The sequence below is a fragment of the Trichosurus vulpecula genome, chromosome 2 (genome assembly GCF_011100635.1).
Source record: "Trichosurus vulpecula isolate mTriVul1 chromosome 2, mTriVul1.pri, whole genome shotgun sequence".
NCBI lineage: Eukaryota > Metazoa > Chordata > Mammalia > Diprotodontia > Phalangeridae > Trichosurus > Trichosurus vulpecula.
Genome location: NC_050574.1, coordinates 265034398 through 265059974, shown reverse-complemented (window position 1 = coordinate 265059974; position 25577 = coordinate 265034398). Strand labels below are relative to the sequence as shown.

At 37.3% G+C, this 25577-nt stretch overlaps 2 protein-coding genes across 2 annotated transcripts; one reads left to right on the top strand and one right to left on the bottom strand.

The window, feature by feature from the left end:
- Nucleotides 1-1377: 1377 nt before the first annotated feature.
- LOC118839710 (olfactory receptor 4D5) lies at nucleotides 1378-2322 on the top strand. Its single transcript, XM_036747240.1, has one exon. The coding sequence runs from the start codon at nucleotides 1378-1380 to the stop codon at nucleotides 2320-2322; it is 945 nt and encodes a 314-aa protein (XP_036603135.1).
- A 10219-nt stretch (nucleotides 2323-12541) lies between these two features.
- Nucleotides 12542-13489, bottom strand: LOC118836989 (olfactory receptor 6T1-like). The gene has a single exon (XM_036744048.1). The coding sequence runs from the start codon at nucleotides 13487-13489 to the stop codon at nucleotides 12542-12544; it is 948 nt and encodes a 315-aa protein (XP_036599943.1).
- Nucleotides 13490-25577: the final 12088 nt, after the last annotated feature.

Here is a 25577-nt window from a genome sequence, read left to right as displayed (position 1 = left end):
TCTGACTATGTCATGGTCTCAATGATAGAATATTGATTATTCTTTATGTAAAAACTTTATCCTCCTGTCCATACTCCATGCATCGATAGGACTGAATTTGATATCACTGATGTTTTATTTCATTGATGTGTCCATGTTCTCAGAATTCCACAGAACAAGTGACATTTTTTCAGTTATATTGTAAACAATAGCCTTAGAACTGAGTCACTAGCTTATGTAGCCTCAAGTTCAAACTTGGCTAATTCTTAATAATTAATACCTTGTATTCCTTGCATATGTCCTCATTCAGAGGTTTCTGTGAGAATGTTAGAATTTGGCTTTATTTTAGTTCTCCCTTAGGGGTATTTAATTACCTTCTAGCAAGTAAACAAGGCTACAAAGACACTTGAACTCAAAACACTTTCATTATAAGGCATGTAAGGGGGGGAGAGAGAGAGAGAGAGAGAAGAGAGAGAGAGAGAGAGAGAGAGAGAGAGAGAGAGAGAGAGAGAGAGAGAATTAATTTATTAAGCACTTACTATGTGGCAAAAGGAATAACAGCTCCCATTATACTAAGAGTTCCTTCCCCTCTAATTTGGATTACAATCCTTGGAAAAAAAAATAATGTCACCAGGAGATGAAATCCTGGAAGCTTTGGTGCATCATTATTACTGTAGGGTTAGTTCCACATCAGGAACCTTCTGTCCTTTCCTTGGGGTTATACTCTTTTGCATTGGCGTAAGCTTTCTTAATCCTCTCTTGCTGTCTGTTTCTATTGTTGTGGTCTCTTTTGGAGCTCCCAGCCTATTTCTAGTACTTTTGATTTTTCATCTTGAAGCCATGTCCTCCTCCCACTGTACTCACTATTGTTGCCCAGAGTTAGCTTTACTCACCTTTGTGGCTTCTCTTCCCAAGCACCTTTTGCTCAGTCCTTTCTGGGCATGCACTCTGAGTCCCATTCTGGGAGAACTGAGTATTTTCATAGAGGACTCATATTCTCTTTCTTCCAGAGCAACAGGGAAAAGAGAGGCTATATCCAACCCCTATTGGCTTGAGGAGAAACCAGCAACCCTGCCTGCTGTATAATGAGTTTGACAGCTAAATATTACTAGAGATGGCAGTATTATTGCTAAGAATGATACTTCGGGCAGCTAGGTGGCACAGTAAGTAGAGTACTGGCCCTGGACTCAGGGGGACCTGAGTTCAAATCCGGCCTCAGACACTTGACACATGTACTAGCTGTGTGACCTTGGGCAAGTCACTTAACCCCAATTGCCCTGCCAAACAAACAAACAAAAAAAGAACGATACTTCACCCTCTGGGTGAATTTAGTGGCAGAATCACTGATGTTTGTGCACATTTCCCCAACAGATTTACCTCCAGAGCTACATCAAGCAGATGAATCCAGCCAATCATACTCAGGTGACAGGATTTCTATTCCTGGGTCTTTCCCAGGCATGGGAGCTCCGGATTTTCTTCTTTATGGTGTTTCTCACTGTGTATTTGTTGACAGTCATGGGGAACCTACTCATTGTGGCCATTGTGTCCTCTGACCCCCACCTGCATACAACCATGTACTTTCTCCTAGCCAACCTCTCCTTCCTTGACTTCTGCTACTCTTCTATCACTTCCCCCCGGATGTTGGTTGATTTACTCTCTGGCAACCCAACAATCTCCTTTGGGGGATGCCTCACACAGCTCTTTTTTTTCCACTTCATTGGGGGCATCAAAATCTTTCTCCTCACAGTCATGGCATATGACCGCTATGTTGCCATCTCCCAGCCTCTACGCTACCCACTCATTATGAATCAGGGAGTTTGTGGGCTCTTAATGGCAGGTTCCTGGGTGGGGGGCTTTGTCCACTCAATAGTTCAAATTGCCCTGACAGTCCAACTCCCATTTTGTGGGCCCAACCAACTAGACAACTTCTACTGTGATGTGCCCCAGCTGATCAAGCTGGCCTGCACAGACACTTTTGTACTGGAGCTGCTAATGGTTTCCAACAATGGCCTGGTCACTCTGATGTGCTTCCTGATACTACTGGGATCCTACACAGCTCTTCTTATTATGCTTCGGAGCCATTCCCAGGAGGACCAGAGCAAAGCATTGGCCACTTGTGCCTCCCACATTGCTGTGGTGACCCTGATCTTTGTTCCTTGTATCTATATCTATGCCCGGCCCTTTCGGACCTTTGCTATGGACAAGGCAGTCTCTGTCCTGTACACCATGGTCACCCCTATGCTCAATCCTGCCATCTACACCCTGAGGAACAAGGAAGTGATTGAAGCCATGAAGAAACTATGGAAGCGGCACGTATTCACATGGGGAAAACAGGAACAATAAACCAGGAACCTTTAGTGGGAAGATGTATATGAGAATCAGACAGGGCCTGCTGAATATTTTTCAGCCTTGAAAAGCCTATGAAGTAGCTGAAGTAGATTGCTCATTGGTTCTCTACTGCTCATGGTATCCTTCCACTTCAAACACATAAAAAAACCCAACCCATCTGATATGAACTTTTAGACAGGCCAGGACTTGGATTCATGGGCAAGGGAGACAAGCCCTGGGATTTAAGGGAGATGTTGTTTTATTTTTTTTTTTGTCATCGTAGACATATTGATTTATATCTCAGCAAGAATTGGAAAGGGGCTAATAGTAAGGTCTAAGATCCCCCACACCCCCACCCTAAGCATTGATACCTTCCCCTTCTTCAGATATTTTGAGATTCAGTTCCTTGACACCTTTAAAATTATATCCATGGACTGTGTGTGTGTGTGTTCTATTCTAGTTATTATTATTTTTTTTTAAAGTGCCATTTTCTCTGCCATCTTGGCTGAGAATGTTAAAGTCTAAATGCAGTAATTCTTCTGTCCTTGTTAGCAAAGAGTTTATTATAAATATCTTAACATGCTTTTCATCCTTTTCCTTCTTCTTCTGGGACAGTGTATTGAGCTGGATCTAGGGGCAGTAAGTTCAAATCCAATCTCAGACATCTATTAGCAATGTGACCTTGGGCAAGTCACTTAACCTTTGTCTGCCTCAATTTCTTATACTGTAAAGTGGGAATATAATGGTGCCTACCTCACAGGGTTCTTGTGAAGATCTAAGGAGATGGAATGAGATAACTGAAAAGTGCTTAGCACAGTGCCTAGCACCTAGTAATGCTTAATAAATACTTGTTACTTTCTCCTCTTCTTACCCTTTTGCTTCTTAAATACCCTGAAGATGATTTTCCTTCACTGTTACTCTTGTCCAGTTCACTTTACCTTTCTTTTTCCTTCCACAAACTCTTATTTCATGAGACAATATTACTTAGTCTTCCACTATTATCCTCCATAAGATTTTAGAAATGGATTATATTCCAAATATTTATCATCGTTAAATATACTTGTAAACCCAATCTGAGAACTGCATTATGAAATGGTCATTATAATTGCTGTCATCTTTCTTTCTATCATATATCGTATATACATGTAAACGCACACACATACATTCACACATATATTCACACACATATGTATTTCCATATGCATATACAGACATCTGTAATTGCTTATAGGGCAAGCCAATGTAAATTCTTGGAATCTGCTTGTAAGGAAAACCCAGCTGGCTAACAGAAGAAATACTGTCAACCAACCTCTCCATGCTATGGCTTTAATGATAATTAAATTTCTTCCTGATTTTTACCCTAAATTTGTCACAATTTTTTTCCCATGACAGTTTTGGTGCATTGACTAGGAAATCCAAAACATACACTAAGTGAAGAAAAGTTGTTTACTCTTGCCTGAGGCATTTGGATTCCCCTCCTATTTTTTTTAAAACAGGTCAGTAAGAACTTTTATTTCTATTTTCTGTATTCTCTTCTGTTCTGACTGATTCTGAGTGGAATTCAGTAGAGAAAAATCTGTTTAATAAACTCCATGAAGTACCCCTACCACTCCTGAGCTTAGATTATAGGAGATCATGTCTGAATTATCTGCATTATCTGTCTGGAGGAGTGTATATGCCTCTTCAGAATTCTGACAGTTTTTTCAGGCTTTTGGTGTAATTGCTTCTGAAATTAGTGGACAATGAAAAAAGACTCCAAAGTTTTTTAAAAAGAGTAAAATCATGATTCCATAACAAATAAAGTGAGATCTTTTGAACTTGAATCTTTAAGACAATTGAGTACAATTTTTCTGAACATACTATGGATCATTAAATTGGGAATTAAGGCCCTGAGTATTTGCAAGCAAACCTGAGTACAAAATAAGCCCATGTATGGAAAGAGTATTAATGGTTTTATTGTTTTGCAAAGCAACTATATTTAATGTGGTTGGCTGCCAGAAACTAGAAGCTAGTTCAATTAACCACTACATCATGTTTTAGAAACAAGATCTGAGCTATTTCCCTAAAGTGAGCAAGATATATTTCATGTGTGAAATTTTGTTTTAAAGATGTATCTGTAAGATTGTAAATGCCTATGTAACTTGGGTAAGAGTTTTCACTGCTATGCATAAAAATACTTAAGGTACAACTTTGAAATTGGAAAGTGAACAGCTTCAGTGTTAAATTAGTCTAGATCAGGCCATCCAAAATGTAAATCCAATCCATAAATCCAATGAACATTTATTAAACCCCTACCATGTACCAGACACTATGCTAAGTGCTAAGAATACAATAAATAAAAAGAAAGGCAATTCCTACCCCCAAGGAACTTGCAGTCTAATGGGGGAGAGACAACATACAAAAGGACATTAAAAATGTAAATGTAAAAATGAATGAAATAGACAATCTTGATATTCGAAAATATAATTCCTATATTAAGTCATAAGGTTTTTGTTGTTGTTCAGTTGTATTTCAGTCATGTCTGACTTTTTGTGACCTCATTTGGGTTTTTTTTTCTTTTTGCTAAGATACTGGAATGGTTTGCCATTTCCTTCTCCAGCTCATTTTACTGATGAAGAAATCAGGGCAAACATGGTTAAGTGACTTTCCCAGGGTCACATAGCTAGTAAGTAACTGAGGCCAGATTTGAACTCATAAAAATGAGTCTTCCTGATTCCAGGCCTGGCACTCTAGCTACTATACCACCTAGCTACCAAGTAATAGGATTGGATAATGTTGAGTCTTAGGATTATATAATAGTTCCTTTTTAATTTATAACCAATCTGTAGGAAATATTTAAAAGCAGATACCAGAAGTGTAAGGCACAGGAACCTCTAATTTTGAAAAGATAACAATTTTTAGCCTTGAGAATTTTTCAACCTCAATTTTATTTGTTAGTGTCTGGATAGATTTCTGTTTGACACTGAAAGTCTGTGAAGGAGTTTTCTTTTTTTAATCTTTTTAAAAATTAAATTTATTTATTTATTTATGTTTAGTTTTCAATATTCACTTTTATAAAGTTTTGAGTTCCAAATTTTTCCCCTCTCTTCCTACCCACCCTCCCCAAGACAGCATGCAATCTGATGTAGGCTGTACTTGTATGATTATATTAAACATATTTCCACATTAGTCATGTTGTGAAAGGAGAGTCAGAACAAAAGGGAAAAACCATGAGAAAGAAAACAGCAAAATGATAAAAAAAGAAAATAGTATGTTTCAATCTGCATTCAGACTCTGTAGTTCTTTCTTTGGATGTGGATAGCATTTTGCATCATGAGTCTTTTGGAATTGTCTTAGATCATTGCATTACTGAGAAGAACTAAGTCTATCAAATTTGGTCATCACACAATGTTGCTGTTACTGTGCACAATGTTCTCCTGGTTCTGCTCACTTTACTCAGCATCAGTTCATGTAAGTCTTTCCAGATTTTTCTGAAATCCTCCTGCTCATCATTTCTTATGGAACAATAGTATTCCATTACATTCATATATCACAACTTGTTCAGCCATTCACCAACTGATGGGCATCTTCTCAATTTCCAATTCCTGGCCATCACAAAAATAGCTGCTGTAAATATTTTTGTAAATGTGGGTCCTTTTCCCTTTTTTAAATGATCTCTTTGGGATACAGACTTATTAGTGGCATTGCTGGATCAAAGGGTATGCACAGTTTTATAGCCCTTTGGGCACAGCTCCAACTTGCTCTCCAGAATTGTTGGATAAGTTTACGACTCAGTCAACAATGAGTTAGTGTTCAAATTTTCCCACTTCTTCTCCAGCGTTTATCATTTTCCTGTTTTGTCATGTTAGCCAATCTGATAGGTGTGATGTGGTACCTCAAAGTTGTTTTTATTTGCATTTCTTTCATCAATAGTGATTTAGAGCATTTTTTCATATGACTATAGATAACTTTAATTTCTTCATCTGAAAACTGCCTGTTGATATCTTTTTACCATTTATCAATTGGGGAATGTACTTGTATTCTTATAAATTTGACTCAGTTCCCTACATATTTTAGAAATGAGGCCTTTTTCTGAGATACTGGCTGTAAAAACTGTTTTCCAGCTTTCTGCTTCCCTTCTAATCTTGGTTGCATTGGCTTTGTGCAAAACCTTTTTAGTCTAGTGTAATCAAAATGATCCATTTTGCATTTCACAATGTTCTCTATCTCGTTTGGTCATAAATTCTTCCATTCTCCATAGGTTTGATGGATAAACTATTCCTTGCTCTCTATGTCATTAAGGCAGAATTCATGACTTCAAAGATAACCATGAATATGCCTGAATGGTCCAGAATCACAGGACATAAGGAATTCTTTAAGTAGAAGGCAGAGGAGTTAAAGCATTTATTGAAACTCAAAAGTAGCAGACTAATGGACCAGTGTCCCCAATTCGACATCCTGGCAAGAACCTTCCAAAACCAGTATGCCCATCTCACAATAGTGACCAGGAAGCTACAGAAAAAAACATTATGGCAGCAAGCCAAGCCATACTGGCACTGTAATAAACTGTAATAAGCTGTTTATACAATGCAAAAATTGCCATACCTGCCCCACATACCAAGCATACAATTTTGGGAAATTGGTAAAAATAATGAACCAGCCCACCACTTATTCTCCTTTGTGTATGATAAGTTTTTCAATTGCCTTAAGACAATGACATTGAGTATTAACAGCTTCCATTCTCAGGCCAAGAATCTCCACTTCTGATCCTGAGACTTCCTGAAAACCTGCTGAAAGAGACTTTACCATCTATAAACATCAAGGCTTGTCTACAACCTTGCATCCACAGCTTCCACTTGAAGATTTTTGCACTTCTAAAGGCTGACACCAAAACTGATGAACAGAATGATTTCACTGATAATTTCTCGCCTGCAGAAACACCATGTGGACCCTAAAACTTCTGTGATGAAATGCCATTTTGTTCATCTCTGTAAGAACCTTTCTGGTCTTGGGTGACTCCATAATTTTCTAGGTAAAATACTACAATACCATTGTTTTTGTAATTATTGATTTTTACTATTGGTGTTTGCTCTGGAATGTATTATGAAAGAGAGATGAGATGTCACATAATAACAAAAGGTGATAAAAGAATCTTAGGGAGAAAAAAATTAGCTTGAAGCTTTTAGAAAGACTTTGTATGAATTTAATGGGTACAAAAGATGGATAATTTAGTGATTATTATGTTGCAATTGTGAATGCGCTGGTATTCATGTTCACTTTAAAGATAATTGCATTCTGCCTTAATTGTAAGCACTGAAACTTAACGATGTGAGATGCCATCTCTTGTGGGCATAGACTTGACTACTTCGTTGTCTGTGGTCTTACTTTGGTGTTGGTAAAAAGGGTTTATGTTGACATATTCGCAATCTGCCATGTAAGGAGAAATGTCACCTATAGTGAGTCTTGCTTAGCATCTCCGAATGTTTGATAGTCTGTAATGGTCAGACCCAGACTTGAAAGAACAGCTGAATGTTGTCACAGCTACTTCCCTCTTCCTTTCTTAGATCCCTCTAATCGTTGAGTGCATAAATTTCAGTGACACTGTGTATCTTTGAATCCGTGGTGATGGGTTAACCAGGATGGAAAATATTGCTTATTTTCTAAGTTGCCGAATTTCTAAATGCTCAAGGATATTGATAAGGTGTATTAAATCCAATAAAGCAATGTAGCAGATGAGTCTTAATCCATGAACCAGGTTAGAGGACAAGAAAATACTGAATTAATTTTAGGACACCCCTTTACCCCATTTTCCCCTTAGAGTCTAAGGAAGTAGGCTTGGAACATTTCATAGATGCTACCCAGTGTAAAAAATATTAAATGAGAAACCTTGAGCGGATATTAAATTATTCCATATAACTATAATAGTCTTTAGAGGCTGAGACTAGTTCAGGCAGGTTAAAAGCAAAAGTAAGAAATTCAGGCCATGAACAAGCTTTGTAACCAAGGTTCTTTGTATGTGTGCATGGCTGCTTGTACAGAAGAAAATTTCAGGTCAGTCTACAACCATTGTCCTGGCAGTGGTCTGGCAGTATAGAGCCTCATGCGCACAGAAATTGTTTAACATTCTGTAAATTTATGTAGCATTATGTGTTTCTCACTCTTTTGCTATTACTCTTAAAACCAGCCAAGAAGTTCTCTGTTCTCTTCAGTTCACATATTTCTGTGCTTAAAAGTACAAGTTAGGGGGACTGTGGCAGCCAAAAGGAACAGTAGGCCTACTTGAATAATTGAGACTAAAGGCTGCTGTTGGAAGGATATAGTTTGAACAAAGTATATGAACCCCTGTAAAGCCAAACCACTGAGCAGGATTTTCATAACATATTGTTATCATCACCAGTATCCTTGTCAACACGACAAATAAGATTGTAAGATGTTACAAATGTAAATCTAAGAACTGTATACTTTTTTTTTTCTTATCAGTCTTTATATTAAACATTGTTTATTCATACTGAATGTGATTCAGTATAACTTTCCTTGATATTTTTTTCATCTGATGCTATATATAGTATAAATTGCTTATAAAGGGAACTGAAATAAATTATTGCAAACTGCTGTGAAGGAAAGTGTGTCCACCTGGACTTGCTACTGGTTAGTCATTGGCCTCTGGGGCAGTTTGCTGTATTTCAGTGGAAGGGAGACAGAGACTTGCTAATCTGCTACTACGTGGTTGGCTTGGGGTGGGGTGGGGTAGGCCTAAAATAGGGACTCTCTTTTGTTTTCCCTCATGTTATTTTGTGGTTATAAGTAGGGGCACACTGGAGCCAAGTTGGATAAGCTCAGGGAAGTCCATTGTTAAATTTTCAGGGTCAACGTTCACACTTCAGAAATCATAGCTAAACATCAAGGCTTGATTTATTGTTTTGTTGATTGTCTAGACTTTAGAAAGTGTTAATAATAATGTGGATTGAACTTAATAATGTACATGAATGCATTTTTCCTGAGAACCAGATTGTTAAACATTTACCAGCACACTCCTGTATTGCTCTACAAGCACTTCTTGAGTTCAGGAGGAGTGCAATAGAAGGCTCAAGGAATGAAGATTGGAAGTTGGGAGAATGTGGATGATGATGATGATGATGATGATGATGATGATGATGATGATGATGGTGATTACTGGCATTTTTATGCCACTTTTATTCTTGCAGAGTGCTTTATATCCATTGTTTCACTTGAGCCTCACATCACTTGTTTTTCTTGTTCATGACCCCATTTGGGGTTTTCTTGACAAAAATACTGTAGTGGCTTACATTTCCTTCTCCAGATGATTTTACAGATGAGGAAACTGAGATAAACAGAGTTAGGCGACTTACTCAGAGTCACACAGCTGGTAAATGTCTGAGGGCAGATTTGAACTCAGGAAGATGAATGTTCCTGACTCTAGGCCCAGCCCTTTATCCATTGTGTCACCTAGCTGTCCTCCCTCCCCCCACCCCATCTCTGATTACAGCAGTCTAAATCTAGTCCTTTTCTATGGCATGTACATACAGTTGTCATCTCCAGGTATGATTGTAGTAGGCTTGGGCAGGGACTTTGCTTTTCTTCATGCAGCTTGCATTATAGAATTACATACTTCTATGGCTTAGAAGCGATCTGTGCTTCTGTAAAGGAGATATATATATATATGTGTGTGTGTGTGTGTGTATTATATATACATATATTATATACATACATATATTATATATACATATATTATATATACATATATTATATATACATATATTATATATATACATATATTATATATATACATATATTATATATATACATATATTATATGTATATTGTTTTATGTTATCATAACGATTTAGGGCTCAAATTCTCATTCATTGGGGGGAATCTACGAACTACATTTCCCAAAAGTCTGTGTATAATTTCCTGAGGAAGGATAAATCAGCTTCAGAAAATGGGTTACCAAAGCTCCAGGTGTGGAAAGTTTAAAAAGTATTGGTTGGGAATGTGTGTGAGAAGTGTATCATAAACATTGAATGTGCAGGCTGCCAGGAGAGGGAAACCAAAGCCTGGAGAAGGGGGTTGGAGACTGTGAGAGATCGCATGACTAGTGACTGTGACTGAGGCTATGGGGCCAGAGGCTGGCATAGAGGTGTTCTGACAAGAATCCAGGAGACAAACAGTTTAGGTGGAGTCATGGAACCACCTGAGAAAAAAGCAGTAGAGAAACAAGGTTTTTAGTGTATCAGGTTGCTAGTGCTCCCTATCCTAGTGGGTTGAGGATAAAAGAAATTGAGTAGGCACAACAGGCCATAAGGTAGACACCAGTGAATGAATTTACATCCCTTTATCTTTGTCTCACTGTGTTGAAGATATAGGCCATATGGACAGGGGTGTGGACCTGCAGCCTTCCTTGAAGCCTTGGGAGTTGGCAGGTTTGGTTGGCATGAATGCTTTCTACCTGACTTGCTACTATGTGGCTGTGGTGTTTGATTTCAAGTGTTTGCTGTTTTGAATCTCTGGATCTGTTGGTTCAGTCTATAAGATTCATGGAAGAGGCGGTCGGTAGTGGTGGGGGGCGGTGTTCACGAACCATGAGTTTGAACATATGAAGGACCCAAAGCCATGAACCTCAAAGGGCCACACTAAGACAGTTTCTAGGTGATACATTCTTTTCCACCTGGATCATTACCCTTTGTACTGGACCTCCAGAATCTATTCAGTATCTCTAAGAGAGCTAACCCACTCAAGTTTCAAACTTTCTCCCTAGGCCTCAGTTATCTTGATTGGAGATTGAGTGAGTGAAAACTTACACAGCCCAATATCTAGCCATCCCCAAGAGGATATTTGTTATCCCATCGAGCTTTTCATCCCAGTCATCTTGCCATGTGCCTTGGTGCAAAAGGTATAAACTCCACCTTCCAACCTATTGTTTGGAACACAAAAAATTAATGGCACCATTCCTTCTGGAAAAGCTATGTCAGTTGACTGCCCTGCGGTTCTATTCATCATCCTTGTGAATTCCCTGGTCTAATCAACCTCTGGCTACTACTCTCCCATATGTCTTATATCTCTTCTTATAATGTAAGTTTTTTGAGTCAGGGACTGTATCACTTTTTACACATTTATTTACAATGCTTAGCACAATGCTTGATACATAGTAAGTGCTTAATAAATGCACTTCTTTCCTCCCTCCCTGCTTTCCTCCCTCCTGTCATTCTTTTCTTCTTCCCTCTCAACTTTTGTTCCTTCCTTCCTTCCTTCCTTTCTTCCTTCCTTCCTTCTTTCCTTCTTCCCTTCCTCCTATCCTTTCCATTCTTCCCTCACTTTCTCTTCCTTTCATTCATGCATTCATTCTCAAAGAGCTTTTATTCATTATAGCTCCTAACAAATTCATTAAATTCAACAAACATTTAAGTACATACTATGTGAAAGGCACAGGATTGCAAGTTGGGAAATAAAAAGGAAAATCCTTCCTTCTTTTTAAGAGTTTGTAAGATTTATAAACACTCCACATACATTTTCTTATTTGAGGCTCACAGCAACTCTGACAGGTAAGCATTACCAATCTTATGATCACCATTTTATAGATGAAGTAGCAAAGGGTCCAAGAAATCAAATGACTTGCCTGTAGTCAGAGGTGGCATTAGAACTCAGGACATCCTGAGTCAAGATCCAGAATTTTTTTTATTTCTCTACACTGACTTCCTTTCAAGTACAGACATTGCCTTCCTATAAGTTATTTTTCTCATTTCATAAATGGGACAACTAAGGCACAGAAAGCCTTACTGGTTTCTCTGATACTATACTTTTGAGACTGACAACTCTGCTCCAGGGATGTCATAGAATGACAATCTTATATCTAGTCGAACTTACTCTCTCACTTTATAAGTAAGCAAAGTCATGCCCAGAGAAGGGAAGTGGTTTGCCTTATATCAGGACTTCTTAAACTTTTTCTACTCATGACCCCTTCAGCGCTTCTTGGATCACAAAAACAACTAAAGGGAAGAACTGAGACTCAAATGCAAGTCTTCTAATTTCAAGTTCAGTGAACTTTCCATTATACTATTCTACAGTCCTTCCAGTTTGAAGCTGACTCTGCTGATAGTGTTTGCTATCTCTGCATATAGAGGTGGATGAAAACACTCCATATTACCAAGGGTCTTTATCATTGCATATTCACATAGGCCCTTGTTTGACTTCTAGATATACAAGTAAGATATCCTCTTACTCTTTAATAGTGTTCTCACAATTTTGGGCCCATGTGTTTGTGCCGCCTTATGGCATCACATAAGGCTTGCTTCACTTTGTCATTACGGAGGTTGAAGATGAATGGATTCAAGAGTGGGGAGATGATGCAGTTCAGGGCAGAGACCCCCTTATTAAGGAGCATAGACTGGGCCTCTGATGTGCGGATGTAAAGAAAGATGGAGCTGCCATAGAACATGACCATGACAGTGAGGTGTGATGCACAGGTAGAAAAGGCTTTTTTCCGCTCACTGGCTATTGGGGTATGAAAGACAGTAGTGAGAATAAAGGCATAAGAACTAGAGGTCAATGTCAGTGAGCCCAGTAGCAATGCTGTGGAAAGCAGAAAAGCCACCAACTCAAGAAGTTGGGTATCCCCACAGGAGAGCCCCATAAGTGGCCAGCTATCACAGAAGAAATGGTCAATGCCGTTTGGGCCACAGAAAGGCAGACTAGTCATGAGGATAGTGGGGCAAAAGGTCCAGAGAAATCCAGCGAGCCAGGATGACAACACTAACCAGACACAGGTGGGACGACTCATCAACATCTCATAGTGTAATGGACGACATATGGCCAGACAGCGGTCCAGGGACATGACAGTCAAGAGGAAGAAGTCCGTGGTGCCCAGGAGGAAATAGAAGTAGGATTGCATGATGCAGCCAGCAAAGGAGATAGTATAGTCCTTAGTGAGGATACTGACTAGCATCTTGGGGACCACAACAGAGACCAGCATCAGCTCCAACAGGGAAAGATTTCTCAGGAAGAAATACATCTGGGTATGCAGGCGGCGGTCAGACCAACTAAGCATGATGATGAGCAAGTTCCCCATCACTGTCACCACATATGTCACCAGAAGCCTCAGGAACAACATCAGCTGTAGGGCCCAGCTCTTAGGGAAGCCCAGAAGCACAAATTCTGTTACCTGGGTCCAGTTCTCTGGCCTCATCTCCATTTACCTGCAGTAAAGAAGGACATGGGAGATGAACTGATATTTGGTGGCAGATACTTATCCAATCCACTGTTACTAAGCACTTAACAAAATATGTTGGTTTAAGTCTCTGATTTATGAGGCTTCTAACTTGGTACTTTCATAAGAAACTTTTGGGGAAAACTTTCTGACTATCAATAAACAGTCTGGGGAAAGCACCTCTATTTCTCTTCCTTATATTTTCTATGATAATGGGGAGGAGACAAACCCCAAATTCTACTTTAATGTCAAGCCAAACCCACAGTTAAACCACCAGCTATCATAACTTGAGGTCGAAATCTTACCTTTTTCCCAACCAACCTGATAACTGCACTGTTTCTATAGACAAATACACAAGTGTGCATAAAGAAAGGACTGGAATGTTGACACATCTTTGGACAGGGAAACTTTTCTATAGGACCTGAAGGAGTACAAAGTACTTTCCTTCCCGTAACATCAAGAGGTATCTAGTATAAGTATTATTATTTTGTATTATAGATGACGAAATTGAAGTTGCAAAATGACTTACCCAAGATCATTCAGCTAGTATGTATTAGAGTCCCAGCAACAACAACAAAATGTTACCTTTTGTTCCATTGAAAGGAATGTCCAAAATGAGGGAGGCAGTAGTCTCACTATATTCTTACATAGTAGGTCAGATCTTGTATTGCTAGTACCTTAAACTCAGCATGTCCAGAATAGAACTCATTCTCTTCTATCGTGAAGCTCTCCTTACTCTAAAGTCTCCCGTTCCTGTTAAGGGCACAATTTCCTTTGAATATTCTAGATTCCTATTCTCAGAATTATCTTTGACTCTTCCTTTTCCCTAGAATTAGTTGCCAAATATTGTTGATTCTATCTACTCAATACTTCTTAGATCCATTCCCTCTTCTGAACTAATATAACCACTATCCTTGTTCAGGTATGCATCACCTTCTGCCTGGACAATTCCAATAGCCATTTTTAAAAGATTCATTTATTTATTTTTAACATTTATTTAAGAAATTTGAGTTCTGATTTTACTCCCTTTTTCCCATTGCTCCCCCACCCATTGGGAAACCAAGAAATGAGATATCAGTTATACATGTGAAATCATGCAAAACATATTTCCATATTAGCCATGTTACAAAAAAGCAAGAAAAATAATGAAAGTGAAAAAATTATGCTTCACTCTGCATTCAGACCCTTATCAGTACTTTCTCTGGAGGTAGATAGCATTTTTCATCATGAGTCTTTTAGGAATTATCTTGGATCATTGTATTGCTGAGAATAGCTAAATTACTCACAGTTGATCATCATACAATATTCCTGTTACTATGTACAATGTTTTCTTGGTTCCGTTCACTTCACTTTGCATCAGTTCATGTAAGCCTCCCCAGGTTTTCCTGAAACCATTCTGCTCATCTTTTCTTACAGCACAATCGAATTTCATCATAATTATATAACACAACTTTTTCAGCCATTTCCCAATTGATGGACCTTCCTCCAATTTCCAATTCTTTGCCACCCCAAAAGTCTACTGTAAACATTTTTATACATATAACTGCTTTTCATTTTTCTTAGATTTCTTTGGGATACAGACCTAGTAGTGGTATTGCTGGGTCAAACAGTGTGCAATTCTATACCCCTTTTGGAATAATTTCAAATTGCTTTCTAGAATGATTTGACCAGTTTACAACTTTAAATACCATGCAGTAGTGTCCCAATTTTTCCACATTCCTTCCAACATTTATAATTTTTCTTTTCTGTCATATTAGCCAATCTAATAAGTGTGAGATAGTACCTCAGAGTCATTTTAATTTGCATTTCTACAACCAATAGTGATTTAGAATATTTTTTTGTTGTAGGACAATGTATAACTTTTATTTCTTTGTCTGAAAACAGCCTGTTCATATCCTTTGGCCATTTATCAACTGGGGAATGACTTGAATCCTTATAAATTTGACTTGGGTCTTTTCATATTTGAAAAATAAGGCCTTTATCAGACAAACTTGCTTTAAAATTCCCTCCCCCCCAGTTTCCTGCTTTCCTTCTAATCTTGGCTGTATTGGTTTTGTTTGTGCAAAACCTTAATTTAATGTAATCAAAATTGTCCATTTTACATCCCATAATGCTATTTCTTAATTGCTCGCAAATTTTCTATGCTTCCTTAATTTGCTCATGGTAAAACCCTTTATGTTTAAATCATGTATTCATTTTGTCCTTATCTTGGTATATTGTATGAGATGTTGGTCTACACCTAATTTCTGTCAAAGTGCTTTCTAATTTTCCTAGAATTTTTTTTTCAAGTAGTGAGTTGTCACAAAAGATTGGATCTTTGGGTTTATCAGCTAGATGGCTCAGTGAATACAGCACTGGGCCTGAAGTCAGGAAGACCTAGGTTCAAGTCTGGCCTCAGATACTTAATAGTTGTGTGACTTTGGGCAAGTCACTTGGCCCCTGTTTGGCTTAATCTATTGGAGAAAAACATGGTAAATCATTCCAGTATCTTTGCTAAGACAGCTCCATGAAATTACTGTGCTATCGTCTACAGGTTTAAGAAGAGTGGGACATGACTGAACAACAACAATAACAAGATTACTGTGGTCATTTCCTACTATGTATTGTACATCTAATCTATTCCACTGATCTATTTCTTAGCCAATACCAGATTGTTTGGATGAGTACCACTTTGTTATATGGTTTGAGATCTGGTACAGCTAGGCCACCTTCTTTCACATTTCTTTTCCTTGATTCCTTTGATATTCTTGACCTGTTGTTCTTCCAGATGAATTTTGTTATGATATTTTCCAACTTTTTAAAATAATTTTTGGTAGTTTGATTGGATAAGCAAATTAGGTAGAATTGTCATTTTTGTTATATTGATTCAGCTTACCTATGAGCAATTAATATTTCTCCTATTGTTTAGATTTGTCTTTGTATGAAAAGTGTTTTGTAATTGTGTTTATATAGTTCCTAGTTTTGTCTTGGCAGGTAGACTCCAAAATATTTTATGTTATCTGAAGATATTTTTAATGGACTTACTCTTTCAACACTTCTTGCTGGACTTTGTTGTAATATATAGAAATGTTGATGATTTTGTGGGTTTATTTTATATCTTGCAACTTTGCTGAAGTTAATTGTTTCAACTAGTTTTTTTAGTTGATTCTCTAAGTATACCATCATATTGTCTGCAAAGAGTGGTAGTTTTGCTTCTGTGTTGCCTCTTCTAATTCCTTCAATTTCTTTCTCTCGTCACTGCTATAGCTAACATTTCTAGCAAAATATTGAATGGTAGTGGTGATAATGGGAACCCTTGTTTCGCCCGTGATCTTATTGGGAAAGCTTTTAGCATATCCCATTACAGATAATGCTTGCTGATGGTTTTAGATAGATACTGCTTATCATTTAAAGGAAAATGTCATTTATTCCTATGCTTTTTAGTGTTCTTAATAAGAATGAGTGTTGCATTTTGACAAAAGCTTTTACTGTATCTATTGAGATAAAAAATCATGTCTTTGTTTTATTCTCATTTATATGGTCAATTATGCAGATAGTTTCCCTCACAATGAACCAGCCAGCACTGCATTCCTGGTATAAATCCCACCTGGTCAAAGTGTATGATCCTTGTGACATATTGCTATTATCTCCTTACTATTATTTTATTTAAAATTTTTGCATCAAAATTCATTAGTGAAATTGGTTTATAGGTTTTCTTTTTCTGTTTCTATTCTTCTTGGTTTAGGTATTAGTACCATATTTGTGTCATAAAAGGAATTTTTTAGGACTCCTTCTTTGCTTATTTTCCCTAATAGCTTGGATGGTATTAGAATTAATTGTTCTCTAATTGTTTGGCAGAATTAAATTGTAGGTCCATCTTATCCTAAGATTTGTTTTTTCTTAGGGAGCTCATTTATGGCTTTTTCAATTTCTCTTTCTAAGATAGGTTATTTAAATATTCTACTTTTTCTTTTGTTAATCTAGGTAATTTATATTTTTGTAAATGTTTATCCATTTCACTTAGATTCTGATTTGTTGGCATGATATTAAGCAAAATACCTCCTAATAATTACTGTAATTTCATCTTTATTGGTAGTATATTCACCCTTTTCATTCTTTTTTAAAAATCAAATTAACTAATGGTTTGTTTCTTTTATTTATTTTTTATGAAACTAGCTCCTGGTTTTATTTATTACTTCAATCGTTTTTTTAAAAAAAAACTTTCAATCTTATTGATCTCTTTTGTTTTCAGAATTTCCAATTTGGTGTTTAATTGGGGATTTTTAATTTGTTCTTTTTCTAGTTTTTTTTTAATTGCATGCCCAATCCATTGATCTTCTCTTTATGTTTTGATGTAAACATTTAGAGATAGAAACTCCCCCCTAAGTACTGCTTTGGCTGAAGTCCACAAATTTTAATATCTCATTATTGTTGTCATTCTCATTAATGAAATTATTATTTCTATGATTTGTTTTTTATTCATTCTTTAGGATTAGATTATTTAGTTTCCAATTAGTTACTATTCTATGTTTCCATGGCCCTTTATTGAATATTATCTTTATTGCATTATGGTCTGAAATGGATGCATTTAATATTTCTGCTTTTCTGCATTTGGTTTTGAGGTTTTTATGCCATGATACATGGTCAATTTTTGTGTACATGCTATGTACCACTGAGAAAAGGATATATTACTTTCTATTCCCATTCAATTTTCTCCAGAGGTTGATTATATCTAACTTTTCTAAAATTGCATTCATTTCCTTAAGTTCTTGTTTGCTTTATTGTTAGATTTGTCAAGTTCTGAGAGGAGAAAGTTGAGGTCCCACACTCGTATAGTTTTGTTATTTACTCCTGAAACTCATTTAACTTTTGCTCTAAGAATTTGGATGCTATACCATTTGGGGTGTGTGTGTGTGTGTGTGTGTGTGTGTGTGTGTGTGTGCGCGCGTGTGTGTGTGTGTGTGTGTGTGTGCGCGCGCGTGCATGTGTGTGTGTGTGTGTGTGTGTATTATTGATATTACTTCATTGTCTATCGTACCTTTTAGCAAAATGTAGTATACCTGCTTATCTCTTTTTTTAAATTATATTTTTTATTTTTAGTTTACAACACTTAGTTTTACATGTTCTTGAGTTTTAAATTTTCTTTCCTTCCCTCCCCTACTCCCAGGCCCCAAGACTGCATGCAGTCTAATACAGATTCTACATAGACCTTGGCATTAAACTCATTTACACAATAGTCAAGTTGCAAAGAAGAATTATGACCAATGGAATGAATCACGAGAGAGAAGAAATAAAACCAAAAAAAGGAGGAAAAAAGAGAGGGAATACTTTGCCTCAATCTGCATTCAGACTCCACAGTTCTTTCTCTGGATGTAGCTTCCTTTTTCCATCATGAGTCCTTTGGAGCTGACTTTGAGCCTTGTATTGCTGAGAAGAGCAAAGTCTATCAAAGTTAGTCATCACAGAATCAATATGTCTGTGGTTGTGTATAATGTTCTCCTGGTTCTGCTCCTCTCATGTAGGTCTTTCCAGGTTATTATGAAGTCTGTATCTTCCCCATTACTTATAGCACAATAGTATTCCATTACATTTATATACCGCAACTTGTTCAGCCATTCCCCAATTGAGGGGTATCCCCTTAATTTCCAATTTTTTGCCACCACAAAAAGAGCAGCTATAAATATTTTTGTACATACATGTCGCTTTCCCACCTGTGTGATCTCTTTGGGATATAGCCCTATGAGTGGTATTGCTGGGTCAAAGGGCAAAGAGTATGCACATTTTTACAGCCCTTTAGGTATAGTTCCAAACTGCTCTCCAAAACAGCTGGATCTGTTCACAACTCCACCAACAACGTATTAATGGTCATAGGCCCATATCTTATACCATATACCAAAATAAAGTCAAAATGGGTACATGATTTAGAAATAAAGGCTGATGCTACAAACAATTTGGGAGAGCAAAGAATAGTTTACGTGTCAGATTTATGGGATAAATGCTGGAGAGGATGTGGGAAAACTGCTTATGTCTTTTAATTAGATCTATATTTGCTTTTGCTTTTTTTGAGATCATGATTAGTACTCCTCCTTTTTTTTTTAAACTTCAACTGAAGCACAAGAGATTCTGCTCTAGCCCCTTAGTTTTACTCCATGTGTGTCTCTCTGTTTCAGGTGTGTGTTTTGTAAATAACATACTGTCAGATTCTGGTTTCTTATCCATTCTGCTTGCAGCTTCTGTTTTATGGGTGAGTTCATCTTGCTCACAACCACAGTTATGATTACTAATTGTGTATTTCCCTCTGTCCCATTTTTTCCCTCTTTGCCCTTCTCTGTCTTTTTACTCTGTTCCTTCTCAAAAGTCTGTTTTGCTTATGACCACTGCCTCCCTTAATCTATCCTCCCTTATATCACCCCACCCTCCCTTCTCTTATTCTCCTACTTCCCTGTGGGGTAGGATTGATTTCTATACCCAATGAGTATGTATGTTATTTGCTCTTTGAACCAATTCCAGTGAGAGTGATGTTCAAGTGTGCTGTCCATTTTCCTTTCCACTGTAAAAGCTTTTCCACTTTTATATGAAATAATATCCATTCTTTCTATCCCTTCCCCTTCTCCCAGTGCATCCCTCTTTCTCACCTCTTAACTTTTTTGAGATCATCCCATCATAGTTAATCCATACCTTGTCTTCTTTCTATGTATATTCCTTCTAACTGCCCTAATAAGTTCTTAGGAGTTTCAAGTGTCATCTTATATGGGAATGTAAAGAGTTTAACCCTATTGAGTCCCCTATGATTTCTCTTTCATTTTAACCTTTTTATGCTTCACTTGAGTTTTATGTTTATATGTCAAATTTTCTATTCAGCTCTGGTCTTTTCAGCAGGAATGCTTGAAAGTTTTCTATTTCATTAGATACCTTTTTCCCTTGAAGGATTATTCTCAGTTTTGCTGAGTAGGTGATTGGTTGTAATCCTGGCTCCTTTGCCTCTGGAATATCATATTTATCATATTTATAATACCATATTTAATATCCTTTAACATGGAAGCTGTAAATCTTACATTATCCTGACTGCAACTCCATGAATTTGGATTTATTTCTTTCTGGCTGTTTGAAGTACTTTATCTTTGACTTGGGAGCTCTGGAGTTTGGCTACAGTATTCCTGGTAGTTTTCATTTTGGGATCTCTTTCAGGAGGCAATTTGTGGATTCTTTTAATTTCTATTTTACCCTGTGGTTCCAGGATATCAGAACAGTTTTCCTTGATAATTTCTTGAAATATCAGTCTAGGGTCTTTCTTTGATCATGCCTTTCAGGTAGTCCAATAATTCTTAAATTATCTCTCTTTATCTATTTTCCAGGTCAGTTGTTTTTCCAGTGAAATATTTTTATATTTTCTTCATTTTTTTCATTCTTTTGACTTTGTCTATTGTTTCTTGATGTCTTATGAAATCATTAACTTCTACATGACCAATTCTAATTTTTAAGGATTTCATTTTCATATGTATCTAGACATTTCAAATTACTCTCCTTTCCTTACTCTGCATTATGTACACACCGGGCTAATAGCTGAGTGCAAGGTCAGTATTTTGTCTCATGTCTCTGACTTTTCAGAGAGTAACCATACCTACACCTTGTTCCCTTCTCACCTCTGCCTCTGAGAATCCCTCAAGGCATCCTTCAAGGCTCAGCTCAGGTAACACCACCTATAGGAAGGCTTTTCTGACCCTTGTAGGTATTAATATTCTCTTCCTCAAATTACTAAGTATTTATTTATTGGCTATTTTGATAATCTTGTAAATGGTCTCTTTGCATATAACCTCCTCCTTCTCCAATCCACCTTCCATGTTGCTGCCAACCTGACATTACTAAAGCACACATCTGGCCATGTCACTCATTTGCTCAAGAAGTTTCAGTGGCTCCCTGTTGCTTCCATAATAGAGCACACCTGCAGATGTTTGACATTTAAAGCCCTTTTCAAGCTAGCTTTTGCCTGTCTTTCCAGGTTGATTACATATTCCCTTCCTTCCTTCTCCCCATCCTGCCTCTGTGTTCCAGCCAAGCTGTTCTACTTGCTGTTCCCTTTGAACTGGCATTTTCTGATGCCTCCATTATTCTCCATCACCCCTGCTCTTGGAACCACTTGCCCTCTTGAAAGCTCAACTCAAGTGTTATTTCCTCAAGAGACTCTCTCCTTTATTGACTTAATTGTTTACATGTTGGTGCATCCCCTGGTAGAATATATGTCCCTTTACAGCAGAATTTTACCCCCTCCCAAAATTAGCACAGTGCTTTGTACGTAGTAGGCTATTAACAACTATTTATAACTATTATATTATATATAAATATTATAACTATTAATAACATCATGACTACTCAATGAATTGAAATTATAGTGTTTAGTTGGGGGCATCCTATTTTAGGAAAGACTTTAACAAATAAAAGTTCATCTAAAGCATGACAACAAGGATGGTAAGAGACCTGCAAGCCATGCCATACGGAGGTCAGGAAAAGGACTAGGATTGAATAACTAAGAGAAGAGAAGTCTTAGGCAGGGACATATCTTCAAATATTTGAATGGCTTTCACATAGGAGAGGGATTATTCTTATACTGCTTGGCCCTAGAGGCCAGAGCTAGGAACAAAGAGTGACAGTTTCAGGAGATGTAGATTTAGTCATGATACAGAGAAAACAATCAAACAAAGAGCGATGAGTCTTCCCTCCCAAATTTCCTAACAGAACTGTGGCTGCTTCTGGAAGTAGTAATGTCTCCTTCATTAAAGGTGTTCCAGCAGTTAATTATGACCACTTGAGGATGTTGCTGATGTCTTTGTTCAGGTACAGGTAGGACTAAGAAGGGAATAGCTAGGCGGTGCAGTGGATAGAGCACTGGACCTGGAGTCAGGAAGACTCATCTTCATGAGTTCAAATTCAGCCTCAGATACTTATTAGCTGTGTGACCAGGGGCAAGTCACTTAAGCCTGTTTGTCTGTTTTCTCATCTGCAAAATGAGCTGGAGAAGGAGATGGCAAACCACTTAAGTATCTCTGCCAAGAAAACCCCAAAAGGGATCATGAAGAGTCAGCATGTGACTGAAACAACTGAACAACAGAACTAAAGAGCCTCTTAAGGTCCTCCTTCCAGTTTTTAGATACTGTAGTGTGTTAGGAATCAAGACAGTCGGGTTTCATAGTCAGTTGGCTCTACAACTAATTCACTGACAATCTTAATCATGCCTTTATGGGCTTCAGTTTCCTCATTTATTAACGGAGGAAACTAGAGAAGAAAATTGCTAAGTTCTTTTTCCTCTCTAACATTCCATGCTTCTGCAGGTTTATAAAATGTATATTAGTGGAAAGTTTTTGAAATATATATATATATATGGAGAAATACATATATGTGGAGAAGAGGACAAGAAAGAGACCAACTCCATGCAGTAGAGCTAGTATAAAGCTCTAACTAGGGGGAATTGGCCTCACAAGTCATGGAGGCCTCAAATGGTGCATGGGGGCCTCAAAGAAAATCTTTGTCCACATTACAATTTTTCCAAAGTCCCACCCTCAGCCTACACACATAGAAGCCTTAAGAGGATGTTGATGGAAATGAAGTCCCCCATCATTTGAACAGAGCCTCTCCCCTGACAACTAAACAAATCCCTATTACTTAAGGATTATTTAATGATCTCAGTGGTGGACAATGTACCACACTCATGTGGGTTAAGTGTGTTGTTGAAGATCATTCTCAGTTTAATCTAGCTTTCTAAACTCTAAAATATCTAGACATTTGATTGACATTTACCTCCAGGATCAACTATCAGATCTTCTGTTTGTCATTTAAGGACCTTCATAAAATGGCTTGGCTCCTTCATACTTTTCCACTTTTCTTATGCTTTATACCCCTTCACACACTGATCCAGCAGCGTTGGCTCACTTGTAGCTCCTTGAACATAATAAAGTATTTCTTGTTTCTTTGTATTTGTACTTATTGTCTCCCATTTCTGGAGTGCTTTGTCTCCTCACTACTGCCTCTTGGTTTCCTTGGCTTGCTTTGAGATTCAGTTCAAATCCTACCTTCTGCAGGTGGACTTTCTTGGTCCCCTTAGCATCTAGTACCTTCCCCTTTGAGAATACCTTCTTTTTACCCTCTTTATATTTACATGTACCTAGTCATTTATATGTTTTCTTCCCCCTTAGGATGTGAATTCCTTGAAAGGAGGGATAATGTTTTTATTTTCTTTGTCTTCTCAGCTCTTAGCACAATGCTTGGTACATAGTAAGCACACAATAAATGCTTTTTGACTGATTAAAGTGAAATTTTCTCAGATTCTATCAATATATTAATTAATGGCTAACAAGTTCAACATCACTGTTAGTATTCAAGTAGATTGCATATGATCAGTTTTAATGAATGCTGCAGAGGGGACTTATCCTTCAGAAGGGATAAGACTAGATTCCTTCTGATATGCTTTTAAAATCTGAGATTCTGCAAATCAACATATTTTTATAGATCATCTGCCTGTTCCAGCAATGGAACAATCCCCAGGATGGTACACACTGTACAGTCAGTAGAGCCTCCCAGCAGAAACATCTCTCCTTGCTTGCATAATAGCAGAAATATATATGTACAGGAAAATCTTTGTGACCCAAATTTGGATTCATTGGGACAATCAAAACTTCCACATGTTGGCAGTACAATAAGTAAGACACAGAGCAATGATCCTGAGACTATAAGATCTAGAAGTATTCCTTAAATTGAAATGGTCTAGGGAAAAGAGTTTTAGACTTGGATACAAAACCTTCATTAAAATCCCCATTCTGCTACTGACTAATAGTGTGACCTTGAACAAGTCGCTTCTTTGACCTCAGTTTCCCCATTTGTACAAGGAGGAGGCTGGATTAGATGTTTGTTAAGCTTCTTCCAACTCTAGTTTCTATGAATAACTATTAAATTGTACATATAATATTAAACATTTTTTACCCATATTTGAATTCTTTCATGCTTAATAACCCACAGAATTCAATTTAGCAAATATTGAATTCCTAATGTTAAACAGTGGAAAGAACACTGTATAAGAAGTCAGTTTCTTTCTTTTATTTTCGTTCTCCCTTTATCCAAAGGTCTCTTTTCTGCCACCCAGAGGTGTAGGATCATAGGATCATAAATTTAGAACTGACAGAAATTCCAGTGCTTTTTCCACCATACAATAGATTCTCAAGCCTAACACAGTGCCCTGCACATGTGAGACATTTGTTAAATGTTTGGTTGAAATGAAAAAAAAAAACCCTGGATTTGAGTCCCATCTCTGGCACTTCCAAACTTTATGACTGTGAACAAATTATTGAACCTCTTTGAGATTCAACTTCTGCATGTATAGACTAGCGACAATAATATTTGCATTGCTGATGGTACAGGGTCATTGTGAGGAAAGCCCTTTGTCACTTAGCTAGGTGGTGCAATGGACAGAGCACCAGGCCTGGAGTCAGGAAGAGTTCAAATCCAACCTCAAACACTTATTAGTTGTGGGATCCTGGGCAAGTCACTTAACTTCTGTCGGTCTCAGTTTCTTCAACTATAAAATGGGGATAATAATAGCACCTTTCTCCCAGAATCATTACGAAGATCACATTTATTAAGTGCTTAGTACAGTGCCTGGCACATAGTATGCACTATATAAATGCTAGCAATATAAATGACTTATTATAAAAGGATCTCATAAAAATTAGCCTTTATTGCTATTGTTTCCTGGCATTGTAAGGGACCATGATAACAGTAATGCTCTTTTTTATTTCTTATAAATTTTATTTAAACAATTTTATTTCCATGCTCAAAAGAATCAAAGGAAATGGAAGTACAAGAGGTTAAAATTACTTATTTGAGATTATAGATTGAAGAGCTAACATTTTCTGTATTAGTTAACGTAGTTTGATTTTTTTTTTAAGGACAGACATTTTAGTGAAGCTTCTCCAATAAGAATCATATATTATTCCCTCTTCACTCCAATCAAGGCATCTGTCCTTCAGTTAAAAATAGACCAGTGGCCATTTCTTAACTTCCCAAATCTCCACTGGGAGCCTGGTGACTGGTTTGATAAATA

Coding starts and splice junctions, on each gene's coding strand:
- LOC118839710 (XM_036747240.1), top strand. CDS start 1,378: ATGAATCCAGCCAATCATACTCAGGTGACAGGATTTCTATTCCTGGGT.
- LOC118836989 (XM_036744048.1), bottom strand. CDS start 13,489: ATGAGGCCAGAGAACTGGACCCAGGTAACAGAATTTGTGCTTCTGGGC.